Source organism: Hyla sarda, chromosome 3, assembly GCF_029499605.1.
Source record: "Hyla sarda isolate aHylSar1 chromosome 3, aHylSar1.hap1, whole genome shotgun sequence".
NCBI lineage: Eukaryota > Metazoa > Chordata > Amphibia > Anura > Hylidae > Hyla > Hyla sarda.
The window spans coordinates 329,479,338-329,498,914 of NC_079191.1; the positions used below are offsets into that span (position 1 = coordinate 329,479,338).

A 19,577-nucleotide genomic window follows, 5' to 3' on the forward strand; every position below is an offset into this window, starting at 1 on the left:
AGAGAAATCTCCATTGTGATGCCACATGGAATCTCTCAGGATATTTGTGCTGCCCAAATCATAGGAAATAGGATATCCTGACAGGCTTACTGTATATTTTGTTAAAGTGATGCAGCGTTTCAGAGATAACAGTTTAAAACCAAGCCATGTCGCCATGTGAGGTGTCAAAGTGGCATACTACCTGGCAACTCCCGGCCCAGCTTAGCTTACCTGACTGAGGTCTCTTTATTTTTGTTTATAGGGAGAGACCCTTTAGTCAAGCCAGGCTGGCTGTGCAGAAGTTTGGCAGATCGCATTCCACTTCACTTGGTGCCACCGCACAATTTTAAAGGGGTATTCCCATCAGAAGAAATTATTCTATTTTAACAGTGTAGGATATAGCAAGTTATATATAACCATATAACCTGTATGGGGCCGCTAAACATTGCATGTTCTGAACTTGTCAGAATGGGATTGGACCCCAACAAATCATCTTTTTATCCCCCTATCCTGTGGATAGGGAAATACCCTTTAAACTATGTTTTCATTTGAAATGCCATAAATTTTATGACAGCCTCAGTTTGGGGGGAACTCATCAATACCATTCATATCCTTGTCATGTGGAAAAGTCCATTTTATTCAGATAGGGCAAATGTTTTAAACAATTGCTCTGTGGCTGAAGGTGGTGTAAAATAATAAACATGTTATATACCCTGAGGACCAGAAGGGACCGGAGGAGACCCTATATGTCTATAGGAGGAATACAGCTCCTTTGTTCTTTGTATAGAGAAGGTCTTTCACAATGTGCTTACTAATGGATACAGTTTTGCTTGTAGACATGAATTTGTAAGTTTGTTTCCGATGTTAGTGACCATCTGGTGTAAATTTATTGCACATGGTCCTGGGGCTTACACCTTTGTAAGTATATATAAAAAATAATAATTGTAAAAAAATAAATAATAATAATAATAAAAAGCCCATGTCAGATTGGGTGATAGTATACCTCTTTCACATGCTGTAGAAATAAATCTGCGCAAAATTGAGAGCATAGTCCAGAATTTCATGCTATCTGTTAAAGCTTTCCTAATTTTCCCATTGAAAACAGCGGCACTGTTTCTGGAAAAGTAACAGATCTTTTCCTCTAATCTAATACAATTTCTTTTAAAAGAAAATCTTTTCCAATAGCACTAAGCTAGTTGGTGCACAAGTCTAAATTCCCAACTAAAGTTCATATAGCATTTCCCTATTACATTCAGGTTGATGTCAGCAAACTGTCAAATACTGTATGGTAAAGATGTATATCATCTGGTGAAATGTGATTTCAACCTGGCCTTAGCACTTGCTGCTTATAAAACAGCACTTTTGTCATTAAAAGGCTCATATGATTTCCTTCTGCCAACCAGTAAAGGTTCATGCTGTATCTTACATACATTGTATACAGGAGTTTAGGGAAGGGACATTTCTTGAATTTTTTTAAGTACAGACACACCTATGCAGGACATGTTAAGAGAAACAGGGTAGCTCCAAGGTAGTCTTATACCAAAATAAAAAGTTGTCACCTATCCTAACTTGCTGATTTGTGAGCTTCCAAATATTGGGACCCGCATTAATCTTCAGAACATGTACCCCAAGTTTCTTGTACCCCAGGTAAATGGAGATGCAGAGCACATACTCAGCCTTTGCTACATTCACTCTCTGTGGGATGGAGATAGTACATGGCTATCATTTGAAATCCCATATAGAATGAATGAAGCCAGTGGTTTAGTGTGCAGCCTACCACTCTATCAACCAAGGGGAAAAAGACCCCCATTTTCCTTTATAAATGGGGTAAAAGTGGTCTGAATCCCACCTATCAACTATATATTTAATGACCCTCATCTATAAGCTAGAGCAATGAGTTGCCATCAATAGCATATCTTTCTTTGGAGAACCCAGCATATATATGAACAGCCCATGGATTTTTTTAAAGAATGTTTTTGTGTGGAGCAGCAAAGAAATGAATAAAGGGAATCACTGGGAAACCTCACAGTAAGAAACCCAAAGAACAGTTTATTTTTATTTTTTTATCAGAGCGCTCTTCTAACAAAAAGGGAGCACAAAGTGGATAATCTCCTTAACGGGTTATTCCAGGATCAGAAAAACAGATGATTTAAATAACAGGACCACATCTGTCCTTATGTTGTGCCTGGCATTGCAGCTCTGTTCCCTTAAAGTGAATGAAGCCAAGTTATAATATCCCCTACAACCTGAGGGCAGGTGTGGTGCTGTTTTTGAAAGAAATTAGCTTTTATTTTCTATTACTGGATAACCCCCCTACACACAGCGTTATTCGCCATGGCTTGTGCTGCAGGCTGGTCCTGGAGTTGTCAATGTGCAGCCCACAATAATCAGTCAATTGCCAGTGTTAGCTATGGCCACTAATGCTAACAAATCTCTGATACTTATAGGCTGCAACTGGACTTTCTGCTGCTTAAAGCACCATCTGCAGGACCAGCCTGCAGTGATCATGAACTCGGCACTAGTGGTGCCTGCTCGAGATGCATTTAAGGGCAGCCTTAATTTTTAAAATAACATACCTTCCAACTTTTGCTGAGAGAAAAGAAAGGCAAGCCACGCTCTCTTAACATATTCCCAGTCATGCCCCCTAACCATGCCCTTAGTCACTCCCTGCTGTTAAAGAGGGAATACCTCTTTAGCAGCAATAATGTTGTCAGTCTGTCACCTAAGTTTAGGAGGACCTCCAATACTGACAGCATCCCCCATCATTACCAGTACAGACCATATAAGAGATTACATACAATTACATCTGGTGACTGACAACAACCCCCACCATTACCCCTACAGACCATATAAGAGATTACATACAGTTATATCAAGGGACATCTTCTCTGATCTGAGTTTCTTCTCCATCCAGCTCAGATGGCCATGATGATTTCTTCTGGCTACGACTCATCTCTGGAGAACATGGCGGGAAAAACATTTTAGGCTCTGCACTTTTCTAATAACTATAATGCCCCAAACTGTAATAATGCCCCCCTTAGTAGAATGGGTGGCAGCAGAAGTCCCCCACATTAGTTAGGTGCAACAGACTCCCCCATCATAGGTAGATGTCCCCCACATTAGGAAGGCAGCTGATGTCCCCCACATTATGTTGGAATCAGATGTCCCCCACATTAGGTAGGCAGCAGATGTTTTCCACATTTGGTAGGCAGCAGATGTCCCCAACATTAGGTAGGCAGTAGTTGTCCCCTACCTTAGTATGCAGCAGCTTCCCATTTAGTAAGCAGCAGTACCTTCCCCAATATTAGGCATCAGCAGTTTCCCCATATTAGGCATCAGCAGTTTCACCATAGTAGGCAGCAGTAGTTCCCCCATTGTAGTCAGCAGCATGTTCCTCCATAGTAGGCAGCAGTTTCCCCCCATAGTAGGCAGCAGTTTCCCCCCCATTGTGGGCAGCAGTTTCCCCCCCCCCCCCCCCATAGTGGGCATCAGCAGTTTCCCCCCCATAGTGGGCAGCAGCCATTTCCTCCATGGTAGGCATCAGCAGTTTCCTCCATGGTAGGCAGCATCGGTTTCCCCCATGGTAGGCAGCAGCAGTTTTCTCCATGGTAGGCAGCAGCAGCCCCCCCCCCCCCTCCCGGAGACTTACCTCTTACGGCTCTTCTCTTCTGTCTTCTTCCCCTGTTTGCTCCCTCAGTGCAGCCTCTTTAGTTCTTTCCTCTTCCTCCGCACTCAGGCGTCTGATGATGTCGCGTGCCGGAGCACAGAGGAAGGGCTCGGCCCGACCCGTTGTGTTTGCTGGCTAAATGTAACCAGCGGGCACAAGAGTGATTGACAGGATGAGGATCCAGTTGCTCTCCACCCTGTCAAACTTCCCACAGAGTGTCACATTTAACTGTATATGCCTCATAAGAGGCATTTACAGTTAAATGCGGGACATGTGGGGGCTGTTCTGTGACGGCGGGATATCACCCCAAAAGCGGGAATGTCCCACCGGATCAGGGACGGTTGGGAGCTATGAAAATAATACTGACCTATTTAATAATTAGAAAAACTTGGAATGCCAACCATTTTTACTTTTTTTTTTTCTTTGTTCAAATATTTAAGGCGTCTAGGAATCGAAATAAAAGATTTTGGGCCAAGCTGGAGAAACGGCATTGCCTTTCACTCATTAGTATATGCTATAAGGCCAGAGTTGGTGGACATGGAAAAACTGAAAGGGAGAACTAATCGTGAAAATCTGGAAGAGGCCTTTTCCATTGCAGAAACTGAGCTAGGGATTCCAAGGCTGCTGGATCCTGAAGGTAATTTACATCATTATAAGACATATTGCTGGTACTTAGAGTAAAATGATCAAACATCTGATTCATATAATAAGTAACACAAATATACAAATAATTCAACTTTTTTGCATCTAGATGTTGATGTTGATAAGCCTGATGAGAAGTCTATCATGACTTACATAGCTCAGTTCCTAAAACTCTATCCTGATCCTCACAACACAACAGCAGATGGCCAAGAAGATGATGTAAGTGTAATGAATACTGTTTATTTCATTGTTACAAAGAATCAACAATACAGGGCTATTGTGCTCTTATCTCTGCTTCATTTTTATGATTTGATTAGAAAAAAAATTAAAAAATACATGCTGGTCTTACTGTCTTGAAAAAAAACATGGTATAAGGATGTCTCCTAAGTATAATTAACAGGTTCTTAAAAAGTTCAGAAGTGGCTCAGACCCAGTTTATTGGACAGTTGCATGTGTCAGTGGAAGCCATAGCTGGCAATGTCCCTAATGTGTTTTATAAACCTAATGGAAGAGTAAAATCTTTGTTGCAGCTACTCTTAATCTATGAAATCTATTAATTTACTAAACAATTATCACAAGTATAACAAATTTGTGCTGCTTCACCTTTTGTGTAACAAGGGCGGCGCAGGGAAAGAGGAAAATAAAGTGATCAAATTGTTCATTGGTATAACAGCATTGATTTTATGAACATCTTGCTGTCCTAGTCTTTGTCAATTATATATATTGTGATTTTAGAGATGCACAAGTGTTGTTATATCCCCTTTGGACAACTTGTGTATGGTGTCAAAAGTGTATTAAAGGAACTTACTTATATAATGTTTTTTTACCATACTGCACTGACGTCCGGCCACACACTCTGAAAACAGAGCTCTCTCCCTTCTGTCTGCTCAGGATAAGACCATTAATTTGAAGAGAGGAGCTCATATTTCTGCTCATGCAGACTTTCATGCAGCAGGAAGTTATTCTCAGGTAAGACAGCAGTAAGCCTCTTCACATCAGTGGTCTGGCCCTGAGCAGACAGGAGGGGGAGGGGGGTGCAGGGGTGAGAGCTCTGAATGTGACTTGATGTTACAGCTACAAGGGAGAGAGCATATACATACACATACAGGCATTCGTTCAGTCAAGCTATGAATTTGAAAGGGAACCTGATAGAACCCTGGGGCCCCACACACTGGCCCGATGACCTGTCAGGAGAATAGAACTGTGGTCTGATGCTGATTTCCTTTACTGCCTACAATACTGCATAGAGTTAAAAAATAACTTTAAAATGTGTTAACCATGACTGGTAAATGGCGCTGGCAGCGGCTCCCATCATGCCTGTCTTGCCCTCCTACTGGCCAGACTAGCTTGATTCACAGCCAAAGTGAAGAGAGAAGCTCAGCACTCACTCCGATTGTCAAGCGTCACTGGAAAGTGAGGCAAGTGTGACTGGAAGCTGCCACATCCCCTTTCCCGTGACTGGATACCAGTCATGGTAAATGCCAATGAAAGTTAGTTTTTAGCTCGCTGCATAGTTTACAGCAGAGCCTTCTTCTTAGTTTTAGGTTTTCTTGCATTTTAATGTGTTTCATTTCTAATGTTTCACACTCTTGATTTTCTTACATTTGTGCCATTATCTATTCTTTCTTGCCATTGTCATTTACTTCTCTCAACCAGTACTTCTGTTTACATCCCTCTTGTGCTCTACTATGCTTTCCAGTTACAGCTAAATCCTAGAGAAATAGAACAAAATTTAGAGGTATGTAAGATCAGTTGTTGGCATTACACTTACATATTTATTGCATGAATTTACTTTAGCTGCACAGCAAAGTGATGCAAATTATTTTGCACTAATGTCTTATCACAGGAAACCTTTTAACATGAGAGTCATAATACCCTCCTGACAACAGCTGGTTATGTCTGGGGATTGGTCTTCTACAGTCTGTAGTATTAGGTATTTGAAGGTCTCTGCCGTATTGTCAACAATTTGGTTGGTTTGTAAAGGGCTTTATTTTGGAAGTTAACATAACAAATCACTGATCGATCTCTGCTGCCATTTGTGGCCTAGTCTGGGCTTTCATTTATGAGATTCAGATATTTTACTCATCACAAATGAGTTTTTTTATTTCAGGACCTGACCAATGAAAAAATGCAACACATCGGGCCTCATTTACTAAGAGTTTCAGGTTTTTACTAGTGGGAAAAGTAGTTTCAGACATGCAGGATTCCTCTCTATTTACTATTGGGAAAAGTCGGGGACATTTTCTGGCCAGCTTTTTCTAGGTCGATATTTTCAGCTATTTACCCACAGGATTTTCTGTGAATTCCGTACTAAATCGGTCGGGTTGTGAAACCACACCCCTTTTGTGACAGACCACACCCCCGTATCGGGTTTGTCGGGTTTTTCAGGTGCACACTGGCGCAGACATGTCTCAGACATGTCTCAGACAAAATAACCAGACAAAAACTGGTCAGTTTCAGCTTAGTAAATGAGGCCCATCATCTTTCCTCACATCTGCCATCGGTTGGCATCTGTCAAGCTCATTTGTACTTTAAAAAGCCCCAATAGTTAGCAGGAAATGGTATAAATCAGCTTGGGAGTTTAGTTTTACAATTTCTGAAGGTCTACAGTTTAGAGACCACTAGCCTAGTGTAAGTTTATTCCATCAGTTGGCTTAAACTGCTCCAAAATCTTGTACCAGAATTCTGGGAAATCTTTGGCAAACAGTGTTGCATCTTTAAGGGGTCCTCTTGCAAAAAATGTTTTTTTTCTGTAAGGGCTTGTTCACACAGCCATTGTGCTCCAGTAAAGGGAACTCTATCGGTCAATCTGTCAAGTCAGTGGGATTTGTCATGACCCGGCAGTGGAAGTTGTGCTCCGCTGTGATCCTCTTCCTGCTTCTGGTCCCTGAACTCAACAATGCAGTTCAGCTAATTGATAGCCATAGAGGTGTCCTGCTTCAGCTAATAATTGGCTGAGCGGCAGCGTGATGTATGGAGCTCTGGTCCCAGTCCCTGGGCCAAAAATTTAATATTTCCAATCAGCCTATCACACGTGTCACAGCTGTGGCCAGTGATTATTGTTGCTTTCAGGCAACAGGTGCCGAAAGAGGATTGTAGCCGAGGACAGGACAATGATACCGGAGAAATCAGGGGAGCATCAGAAGGCTTAGTACAGGTTTATTTTTCTAATTGTGGTAGCCTGTGCATATTAACAGAAAAAATATTTTTGTCGGAGTACCCCTTTAAGCCATGCCCTTGTTTACTGAAGAAACATCCCTTCTGGTGAGGTTACACTTCTGTCAGATGCAGGAAAAGTACCTAAAGCTCATAATAAGTGTGGTGCAAGTCATATAAGCCAGTTTGTCACAAATTAATAATTAGCTATTTTGCATTTGTAAATCTTGACTATTATGTCTGTATAGATTGTCAGCTTCTGGATTTAAACAGAAGTGAACATTCACTGAAGTGGTTGTCCAGGGAATACTTCTTCTAGTCAGGTTGTGGTGTAAACAATAAAACAGTACTCATCTGCCTCAATTTCCCACCACTGCATTGCAATGAAGTCAGTTCCTGCTACACGGCAGTTCCTGATCTCAGTCTCAACATAAGTGTATACATTTTTTATTTTATTTTTTACATCAATCTGGCCAAATTCAACTATACAAATTATTCCCTGGACAACCCCTTTAACAGCAAATGAAAATACATGGGGTGTAGCCACTAAGTAATTTTTTTATAATAACATAATTTTGCTTTATTCACACAAAAAGGAAACCTTCTTTGTAGATCTCTTGAGATCGCATCTCTGCAGTCCGTGATCTTCACATTAGTCAGTGGTTGTCCCATGTTCGGGGCATTGTTTAGAATGGTTTGCGGTTTTCTTGTGTTGATTCCTGTTGTGGCCTGAAGATGTCACTGTGGCTATTTCTGTAGAAATTCAGTACCGATCCATGAATGCCTGTTAATAAGTGAACGTAACTTCCTAAACCATTAAATACCCTTAAAAATAATGTAACAGTGACATCAGAGATCTTTTATTGAAAGCACTGAAGCATTTAAAATAATACATTGAATCTCTTACAATGCTTTTGTGCATTATTATTGTACTGTGCAGGATAGGGCCTACTACTCCACATGTAAAGCCTCATCCTCAATACAGAACTAAGATTGAGTCAAATGTGGTGATTGTAAAGAAAGTGGTGGATGACAGATACCTTAAGCTCTTTATATATCTCCATATAACTTACAATTTAGCTGCCTCTAAATTATATTTACATGGGTATCTTGTTGCACTTTGTCATCAGTTGTGGCATTAGTTTTAGGCAGGGTTCACTGAGCAGGATATATGTGAACCCAGCCTGGGAGAAACAAGGGTAAGAGAAGAAAGCAGATGACTTCAGCCCTGAGCTAACACAGCCGGTTCAGTGTGCTGTTGAGTCTCTATCAGATTCAGCCGCACAGTCAGCTTTGTAAAGGAGATACACAGAAGCTACAGCACCAAAATGGTAATAAATTGTTATTGAAGAAAATTTAGCAAGTTCATGTTTGTTTATAGAAGGACTGCGGTGCAACACTTTAACTTCCCCTGTGCCCGGGCTGCAAAAACTTAAAAAACAAACTTTAACTCACCTTCCTACGTTACCCCATTGCGCCAATATAGGTGTCCCTTTCTTCCGGTGCTGCTTGGCTCCCTGTTTCTTAGGCTCGGAACGTCACACTGCAGTCAGCGTATCGCCGGCACCAGCGATGTCCCACCTCGGCTAATGATAGGCTGAGTGCACTGTCATGTAAGGAGCTTGGGCCCCACCTTCTCCCTGCTGCCCGGGCTCCTTACATGACAGTGTACTCAGCTTATCACCGTCCGAGGCAGGACATTGCTGCGGCCGGCGATACGCTGACTGCAGTGTGACGTTCCGAACCTAAGAAGCAGGAAGCAGAGCAGCTCCGGAGGAACGGGAGGCCGGTATCGGCGCAACGGGGGAATGCAGGAAGGTGAATTAAAGTTAGTTTTTTAGTCTTTGCAGCCCGGGCACAGGAGAAGTTAAGTGTTGCGCCACAGTTTTCCTTTAACTTAGGGATGGGTTAACTACTGACCAAAACTTTGAAGTATAACTGTATTGGCACTGTGCCATAGCTAAATCCAAGCAAAGCTATATCAACATAGGAGAGACCTACAACATGTCCCCATCTTATAATCCAGAGGAAAATCCACTGCATTTTACTATATGTTTTAGCCTTTAAAAAAAAAATAAAAAAAAATAAAATAAAATATGTCATTAAAGGGGTACTCCGGTGAAAACCTTTTTTTCTTTTAAATCAACTGGTGGCAGAAAGTTAAACATATTTGTAAATTACTTCTATTAAAAAATCTTAATCCTTCCTGTACTTATTAACTGCTGAAAACTACAGAGGAAATTCTTTTCTTTTTGGAATGCTCTCTGATGACATCACGAGCACAGTGCTCTCTACTGACGTTATTATAATAAGAATAACGCTTTATTTATTGTTGTTCTTAGTGGGATTTGAACCCAAGTCCCCTGCACTGCAAGGCAGCAGTGCTAACCACTGAGCCACCATGCTGCCCTTAGCATACATCTGCTATGCACGGTTACTAAAATGGACAGAGATGTCAGCAGAGAGAACTGTGCTCGTGATGTCATCAGTGTTCCAAAAAGAAAGTAATTTTCTCTGTAGCTTTCAGCAGCTAATAAGTACTGGAAGGATTAAGATTTTTTAATAGAAGTAATTTACAAATATGTTTAACTTTCTGCCACCAGTTGATTTAAAAGAAAAAAGGTTTTCACCGGACTACCCCTTTAATGTCTCTAGTGGGGAAGTCTGTTTAATGTATAAATATACTTTATAACTATATTGATGCTATATGTTATGGCACATCAGATACCAAACAATGTTCAGCATAAACTAAATCTAGTGTTTACAGTCCTCCAATGAGGCAAAAACATTCGAAAATGTAACCATATGGTCACCTGGTGATAGACCAGGAAGCGTCGGTGCCAATCAGTATCTCTAACAGATGGCAGTGAAGAGTTTAGCTTTGTGTGAATGCAAAGTACATCCTTATTTGTATGTACTTGGTGTTAACAGCACCATTGTGAATACAGTTAATGAAAACTAATTGGTGATGACTTTTAATATTAGAAGATGTGTTGGCATCAAAAGTTTTTTTTCAGCAACCCTCTTGGCATGAACCAATATAAATTTTATAAGCAGGGTAGAATGTATCAATTAGAACCATGTGCTACATTAGTATTTTTAATTATGTATGTGGGTGTTTTAACTAGATTCTGCCTTTCCCTTTTATTAGCAGAATATGTTGCTAGGCAACTTTGGCTACCATGTGAGAGGAAAATGTGCCTATGTCTGTCTTAGCATTCATAGTTTCTCAGCTTTTTCCGCAGATACTCATAGATTGCTCAGATGTTCCAAAATATTATTTTCCATATGACATATTATGTACTTAACTGCATTGAATTAACCCCTTGATGACACATCCTGTTATAACCTTAATAACAGGACAATTTTTGTTTTTGTGTTTTGTCTTTTCCTTCGCCTTTTTTCCGTAACTGTTTTATTTTTCCATCCACATAGCCAAATTAAGGCTTGTTTTATTTTATTTTTTGTTAAACTGATTTTACTGTTAGATTAGTTTTTTTTTTTGCAGTTCATTTAATGGTAAAACTGTCACTGTATATTTATTTTGTGGATCAATGTGACTACAATGATTCTCATTTTGTGTAAGTTGTGTTTAATTTGACAAATTTCAAAAAGTCTTACATTTTTTTTTATTTTTTTTTTTACGGAAAATAAGTATACTTAAAATTGTCCTATTTTTTTGCCCCCCCTATTTACATTTATATAACACTGGGCTAATTTTTGCACAGTGATCTTTTAGTTTTCATCGGTTTGGACTTTTTCAGCACTTTTTAATCATTTTTTTTCCTGGTATTTGGAGTGAATAAAAATCAGCAATTCTGGCATCTGGTATTTTTTGTATGTTTCTGACATTCACTGTGTGGGATAATACATTTTCACACGCTTCGGATACCCGATATATATATATGTATTTTTTTTTGGGGGGGGGAATAAAAAAAAGGAGTGATTTAAAACCGATCAACGGTATAACAAAGGAATGTCCAGCGTCAATTGTGGTAAAACGACAGGTACTTTATTGTAGGATCAGCGGATACAAATTTGCATCAGGCAGGAGTATGTCCTATCTGATAGCACCCCTATGTGCTCTCTCCTGTCTGATAACATTTCTCTGTGCTCTCTCCTGTCTGATAGTATTCCTCTGTGCTCTCTCCTGTCTGATAGCACTCCTCTGTGCTCTCTCCTGTCTGATAGCATTTCTCTGTGCTCTCTCCTGTCTGATAGTATTCCTCTGTGCTCTCTCCTGTCTAATAGCACTCCTCTGTGCTCTCTCCTGTCTGATAGGACTCCTCTGTGCTCTCTCCTGTCTGATAGCACTCCTCTGTGCTCTGTCCTATCTGATAGCACCCCTCTGTGCTCTTTCCTGTCTGATAGCACTCCTCTGTGCTCTCTCCTGTCTGATAGGACTCCTCTGTGCTCTCTCCTGTCTAATAGCACTCCTCTGTGCTCTCTCCTGTCTGATAGTACAGGAGAGATCACATGAATCCTATCTGACAGGACAAAGCTCAGACGAGTGCTAGCTCACCCTCACTTGCTGGACTTTGGCCATGCCTGCGCTTCAGCTTGGACAAAGCCATGATTTTATAAGCCATAATTTCTATAAAAAGGAAATAAAATTTCCTTTTGAAGTATATTAGAAAGGTTAATGTTTTGCCAAAATGTACAACATATAAAAAGCTTTTGAATCTGACAGAGCTCATTTAAGTAAATTTTTTTTTTTTTTTTTTTTTTTTTTTACCATTTGAGAATATAATACACTATATGAATTTGTATTAATGCTTCATCGTACTGGATACTCAAGAGACTACCGATGTATACTATAAAAGAACAGTAAAAATGCAGTAAGAACAAAACTTAAATCCTATACTCAGATTTTATACTCCTAATCAACCCAACCTCGTCCACTAGAATTCCTATTTCCCTGTCTGAGAAAAAAAATTCTGATAAAACTGATGTCTTTTTCCTATGAGGTACTAGGCATAGAGTTTCACTCAGCTGGGGAAGTAAGCAATAGCAATATTTATTTCAATGTAGAAATGTATTTAAATTCTATAAAACTGATGTATTTGGGTTGATAAACTTGGATGACTTCAAGTAATCACTCCGACTATTACTACATTAATATATTATTTTATCCTATTTAATTGGTCTGTGCTATACATTGTTTATGCATGATTTATATACATATGAATTTTGTTTTTTTCTTTTCTAGAGAGAAGACAGGGTGGTGCTTCGGGACTTAAAAGTTTGGATAGAACAATTTGAACGGGACATTACCCGGGCACAAACAGTAGAAAGCAGTTTACAGGACAGATACCAGGTATGTAAATTGTGTAGTTTTGAGAACCAACCACTGTGCACCTTGTGGATATATGTGTGTGTGTATATACACACACACACACACACAGTGGAGCAAAAAAGTATTTAGTCAGCCACCAATTGTGCAAGTTCTCCCACTTAAAAAGATGAGAGGCCTGTAATTTTCATCATAGGTATACCTCAACTATGAGAGATATAATGAGATAAAAAATCCATAAAATCACATTGTCTGATTTTTAAAGAATGTATTTGCAAATTATGGTGGAAAATAAGTATTTGGTCACCTACAAACAAGCAATATTTCTGGCTCACAGACCTGTAACTTCTTTAAGGGTCTCCTCTGTCCTCCACTTGTTACCTGTATTAATGGCACCTGTTTGAACTTGTTATCAGTATAAAAGACACCTGTCCACAACCTCAAACAGTCACACTTCAATCTCCAAAGAGCTGTTGAAGGACCCCAGAAACAAAATTGTAGACCTACACCAGGCTGGAAAGACTGAATCTGCAATAGTAACATAGTTCATAAGGTTGAAAAAAGACCAGAGTCCATCAATTTCAACCTATAACCCTAATGAGTACCTACTGAGGAAGGCAAAAAACCCTCATACTAGAAGTAAAAATTCCTTCTCGACTCCAAATAATATCCCTGGAGAATAAATCCCTGGATCAAGGTTCTGTCCCTATAAATGTAGTATACATAACCTGTGATGTTATTATTCTCCAAAAATTTCAAAATGGAAGACCTACAAGACCACTGATAATCTCCCTTGATCTAGGGCTCCACGCAAGATCTCACCCCGTGGTGTCAGAATGATCACAAGAACAGTGAGCAAAAATCCCAAAACCACATGGGGGGACCTAGTGAATGACCTGCAGAGAGCTGGGACCAAAGTAACAAAGGCTACCAAATAACACACTACGCCGCCAGGGACTCAAATCATGCAGTGCTAGACGTGTCCTGCTTAAGCCAATACATGTCCTGACCAGTCTGAAGTTTGCTAGAGAGCATTTGGATGATCCAGAAGAGTATTCAGAGACTGTCATATGGTCAGATGAAACCAAAGTAGAACTTTTTGGAAAAGCTCAACTCATTGTGTTTGGAGGAGAAAGAATGCTGAGTTGCATCCAAAGAACACCATACCTACTGTGAAGCATGGGGGTGGAAACATGATGTTTTGGGGCTGTTTTTTTGCTAAGGGACCAGGACAACTGATCCATGTAAAGGAAAGAATAAATGGGGCCATTTATTTTTAGATTTTTAGTGAAAACCTCAGCAAGGGCATTGAAGATGAAACGTGGCTGGGTTTTTCAGCATGAAAATTATCCCAAACAAACTGCCAAGGCAATGAAGGAGGGGCTTCGTAAAAAGCATTTCAAGGTCCTGGAGTGGCCTAGACAGTCTTCAGATTTCAACCCTATAGAAAACCTTTGGAGGAAGTTGAAAGTCCGTGTTGCCCAGCGTCAACCCCAAAACATCACTGCTCTAGAGGAGATCTGCATGGAGGAATGGGCCAAAATACCAGCAACAGTGTGTGAAAACTTTGTGAAGACTTACAGAAAACGTTTGACCTCTGTCATTGCCAACAAAGGGTATATAACAAAGTATTGAGGTTTGTTATTGACCAAATACTTATTTTCCACCATGATTTGCAAATAAATTCTTTAAAAATCTAATTTAATGGATACACTTCTTTAAATTCTTCTTTAATTATTCCCTTTCACTTGTTTCATTTCGCAGTCATATAAACAGTACAGAGTACAATATGAAATGAAACGAAAACAGGTTGAAAGTGCAATTCAGCCATTGGGCAAAGATGGAAAACTATCACTTGATCAGACAATGGTGAAGCAAGCATGGGAGAAGGTTACCGCAAGGGTAAGCTATTGGTGTTACTTGTAATTCTTTTTATTACTGTGTCTCTGTATATGTAGAGATGTGTTCTACTGTTGATGTGAAATCTTTAGCTTCTGCTACTTTCTCTAGAACATTGCTTCTTCTGTGCCTATTACCAAAAGATCAACATTGCATTGAGCTAATGTAAATAGGATACATGATAAATGAGAAAAATAATGGTTTTATTTCTAGATTTTTGATTGGCACGTGCAGCTTGACAAATCTCTACCAGCTCCATTAGGGACCATTGGCTCCTGGTTATATCGAGCCGAGATTGCACTCAGGGAAGATATTATTATGCAACAATCTCATGAAGAAACAGCAAATATGATACATAGAAAACTAGAGCAACATAAGGTAAGAAAGCAGACGGAAATTTCTATGTTACTATAAATACAAGATGTTATTTGGGAGTAGATGGTATTACGGTTTGCCATCCGTTGTGAAAGTTAGTGTAAATGCACACTGGTTTCGCTGTGGGTTATTTATCTGATTTGTGCATGGAAAAGCCACAAGAGATTACAGTATAAAGCTATGTTGCCACACTTTTGTATGGGATGTTTTTATTCATTAGTAAACGAGGGGGGGTAGACCAGAATCAAAAGACAGCTGAAAAAATGTTTGGGAACATAGCACAGGACAGCTGAAAATAAGATACGTTTCCCCTCAGTTTTTTGCATTTTTTTCTCTCTGTGCTTTGGACCCACTCAAACCTGGAGTGGGTTTACAACACCTAAAAAAATGGTGTAAATATTTCCATTATAATTTTCCTACATGTCCAGAGTTCCACTCCTGTTTTTGGTAAGATTACTGACCCAAATAATTTGTGTGAATTCACCTTAGCCATGTTGATGAGATTTGATTCAATATTATCATGCTTATTTGGTGTTAAAGTTTACTGTGTTAACGTTTATAACTTTAAACTGTTTAGAATTAACCAGGGAAAAGCTGCATTTAATGTTTATATTCCATAATCTGTATAGATCACAGTATTAAACCAGTTAAAGGGGTACTTCGGTAGAAAACTATTTTTTTTAATCAGCAGGTGTTAGGAAGTTAAACAGATTTCTAAATTACTTCTATTTAAAAATTGTAATCCTTCAAGTACTTATCAACTGCTGTATACTACAGAGGAAGTTGTATAGTTATTTTCTGTCTGACCACAGTGCTCCCTGCTGACACCTCTGTCCAGGTCAGGAACTGTCCAGAGCAGGAACAAATCCCCATAGCAAACCTATCCTACAGTTCCTGACATGGACAGAGGTGTCAGCAGAGAGCGCTGTGGTCGGACAGAAAAGAAATTCAAAAAGAAAACAACTTCCTCTGTAGTATGCAGAAGCTGATAAGTACTGGAAGGATTACAATTTTTAAATAGATGTAATTTACAAATATGTTCAACTTTCTGGCACCAGTTGATTTAATTTTTTTTCCCAGTGGAGTACCCCTTTAAGTGATGGACATTTGCGCAATCTACGATGTCGGTCATTACTTGCAGTTGTCTGCTGCTGATAGCAGTGGGCTTCTCCAGGACATCCAGTGATGGCAAACTTTAGGGTATGTTTACTCGCGTGATTCCTCACCAGTATTCCAAACCAATTCTACCTTGAATGAAAGTTCCTTTCACTATAAGGGTATGTTCACATTGAGTAATGTGAGCTGAATCTCCGCTTGTGGAATTTTAATGAGTGGAGATTCCGTCTTACAGCCGCCGTCCAAATCCTTCAGTGATAGGACCGCGCAGCCCTGCGCCGGCACCATTGACATAAGTTCTGCTCAAATTACTCACTGTGAACATACCCTATTGGTCTTTCTTCAGCTCTGTTCATTCTCGGAAATATTTCATGGACGAAATTAAGACACAGAATCACATTTTGCCAGATAATTGAACATGTTTATTCTTCTTGCGAAATCCTATGGTAGAAGCCCATTGTAGTCAAAATGAGTTGGGAACAGAGTTGACACTGAGTTGGTGCAGATTTTTTCCGTGGCTCAAACACCAAAATGGTTTAAGTTCCTCCACAGCATTTCCTCATCCATCTCCTGATTTCTTCTTTCTTTCTCCATCTAATGTAAAGCTTGCATGCATCTGTTTGGCCATGGGAACCAATGCCATGTAGCTCCTGGTACACCGTTTTTGTGATGAATTTATGACCACTCTGTGTGAAATCCCCTAATGATAGTAAAGAATATGCAAGGCAAACTATGAAAAGCATTTGTGTTTAATGTTATAGGTCACCACATTAAGAGGTGATCTTGGTGGATTTAAATAGTTTGATGGATTTATATAGCAAAGTTTGAAAGGGCAGGTTCTCTCCAATTCCTCTGTAAAAAGCTGCACAATGCATGCAGAATAAAATGGAGAATCAAATGTAGACAATACCATTGTGACAGATTTAACATGTGCTTCTGTCCGATTTTTTTCAGCTATTGCATTAAAATTGACAAAGCTGCTCAGAAACCCCCCAAAAGGGGGCATGTCTCTTGCTTTTTCCTATGTCCCGAAATATTTATGAAGGGTTTTCCTTCAGTTTTTGGTGTAACGTGGCTAAGAATGGTGCAACAGAGCCATATGGGGTTTGCTCTTTTCTGACCAACCTTATATTGTTCTGTTTTCACATTTAGTGATGTGATTGGCACAGTTTGGCACAAAGATGTGCACATTAGTTGAAGTTGGCGTCACATTTGAGAAAGCAACCAAGTACACTATCAGGATGAGAAATTAGAACTCTAATGTCATGTGATTCTGAAATCCAGACAATCTTACTAAGTCTGTATTTATGTGCATGTTTTTATCATTGGTGGTCTTATGCATGTGAATAATAATGCTATGTGGCAATGCAAATCAGTTTTTTTACACTGTATTGTGTTTTAGCATATTGTTACACTGGAATTTGTAATGAATTGTATTTTTGTTATCTTGCTATGTACAGTAGGTTACCTTTCTCTGCAATTAGAGGACATACCATATACTATGGTGTTTCTGTTATTTTGCTTAAAGGTTATAATGAATTGGTAACTCAGATGGGGTGAATACTTACCAACAATTTTACTGGGACAATTAAGCCTTAAAATGGGTGGAGTTTATTTAAACCCCATGCTAAAATGTCTGTTTTGGGGTGTACCTGGGCTTTTTGGGGCATTCCTGGATGGTTTGGGGTTAGGAGTTATTGTCTTGATTTTGGCTTTTAAAATGCTGGTTACAATAGGTCAGAGGTACTCAACTACTTTTAGTTAAAGGACATCTATAGTGCAAAATAACTTATCCCCTATCCGAAGGATAGGGGATAAGTTATAGATCGCGGGCGGTCTTCGGCACGGGGCCACGGCAATATTCAGGAAAGGGGGCGTTCCGTCCCCGCATGACGCGGCGGCCGACACGCCCCCTCCATGAATCCCATAGACATACATGGAGGGGGAGTGTCTGCCACGGCTTTCTGCTGGGGACGAAACTTCACTTCCGGCAGACTGTCGCGGCCCCGTCCAGGAGATCCCGGGGGGCCCCAGCGCTAGGACCCCCCACGATCTATAACTTATCCCCTATCCTTTGGATAGGGGATAAGTTATTTTGCGCTGGAGTACTCCTTTAAGGTCAACTTATTTGGGTCTGCAGTCATGTGAAGTTTCGAGTTGCATACTTATGTAGCAGTTACAATAGTGATGAGGCCACGGCCGCACCGATATGCAAGTGAAACAGCAGTTTGTACTAAATAACTATTAACAAGCAAACTGCTTGCAGTTCAAGGGAATATGAAAGCCAAACTGACTGGTATGTCATTGTGGCTGCAGCCTCAAGGCACAAGGTAAAAAGGAGGCACTTGCAGTGAATACTAATGTCACACACTGTGCCCACCGTATATAACACTGCTACACATGGTGCCACCTAAATATAATATTGTCATTTCGGTGCTCTCTAAATAAAATTCTACCACACACTGTGCCCTTTGAATATAATACTGACACACATGGTGTCCTCTAAAATCAATAGCTGTGTCCTCTGAATATGGTATTTGCCACACTCTGCCCCCCCCTCCTTTTTTAACTGTAATACATTGTGCTCTCTTTTATTTATTTAAATGTCCCCATTCATTCTAGTATGCTGTGCCCTTCTAAATATAATAGTTTTGGATGTACGCCGTAAAACCTGGCACTTTTGAAATTTTTCAAGAAAATTAATTATTTCTTACAGAAAAGGATTGCAGTAACACATGTTTTGCTATACACATGTTTATTCCCTTTGTGTGTGTATGGGATCTAACGCAAAAAAGGGAGGAAAAAAAGGTAATTGGACATAATGTCACACCAAACTCCAAAAATGGGCTGGACAAAATTATTGGGGCCCTTTCAAAATTGTGGAAAAATAAGATTGTTTCAAGCATGTGATGCTCCTTTAAACTCAAAAAAGTCACACACCTGAAAGCAGATAAAAAGGAGAGAATTTCACTTAGTCTTTGAATTGTGTGTCTGTGTGTGCCACACACTGAGGACTTGAGAACCAAAATTGTGGAAAAATATCAATCTCTACAAGTCCATATCCAGAGATCTAGATTTGCTTTCGTCCTTAGTGCGCACCATTATCAAGAAGTTTGCAACCCATGGCACTGTAACTAATTTACTTGGACGTGGATGGAAGAAAAATTTATGAAAGGTATCACCGCAGAATAGTCCAGATGGTTGATAAGCAGCCCCAAACAAGTTCCAAAGATATTCAGTGTCAGCGTGAACTATCCGTCGACATTTAAATGAAATTAAACTCTATGGCAGGAGCCCCAGGAGGACCCCACTACTGACACAGAGACATAAAAAAGCAAGACTACATTTTGCCAAAATGAACTTGAGTAAGCCAAAATCCTTCTGGGAAAACATTTTGTGGACAGATGAGAGCAAGATAGAGCTTTTTGGTAAAGCACATCATTCTACTGT

At 39.8% G+C, this 19,577-nt stretch overlaps 1 protein-coding gene across 12 annotated transcripts in view; it reads left to right on the forward strand.

Moving 5' to 3' along the window:
- SYNE1 (spectrin repeat containing nuclear envelope protein 1) overlaps positions 1–19,577 on the forward strand; it is a 483,893-nt gene that overhangs the window by 141,681 nt on the left and 322,635 nt on the right. For all 12 annotated transcript variants that reach the window (XM_056567280.1, XM_056567285.1, XM_056567279.1 and 9 more), the window contains 5 exons: positions 4,087–4,283; positions 4,398–4,507; positions 12,654–12,761; positions 14,502–14,639; positions 14,850–15,014. In XM_056567280.1, coding sequence (XP_056423255.1) covers positions 4,087–4,283; positions 4,398–4,507; positions 12,654–12,761; positions 14,502–14,639; positions 14,850–15,014 — 718 coding nt within the window. The remainder of the gene's footprint in view (positions 1–4,086; positions 4,284–4,397; positions 4,508–12,653; positions 12,762–14,501; positions 14,640–14,849; positions 15,015–19,577) is intronic.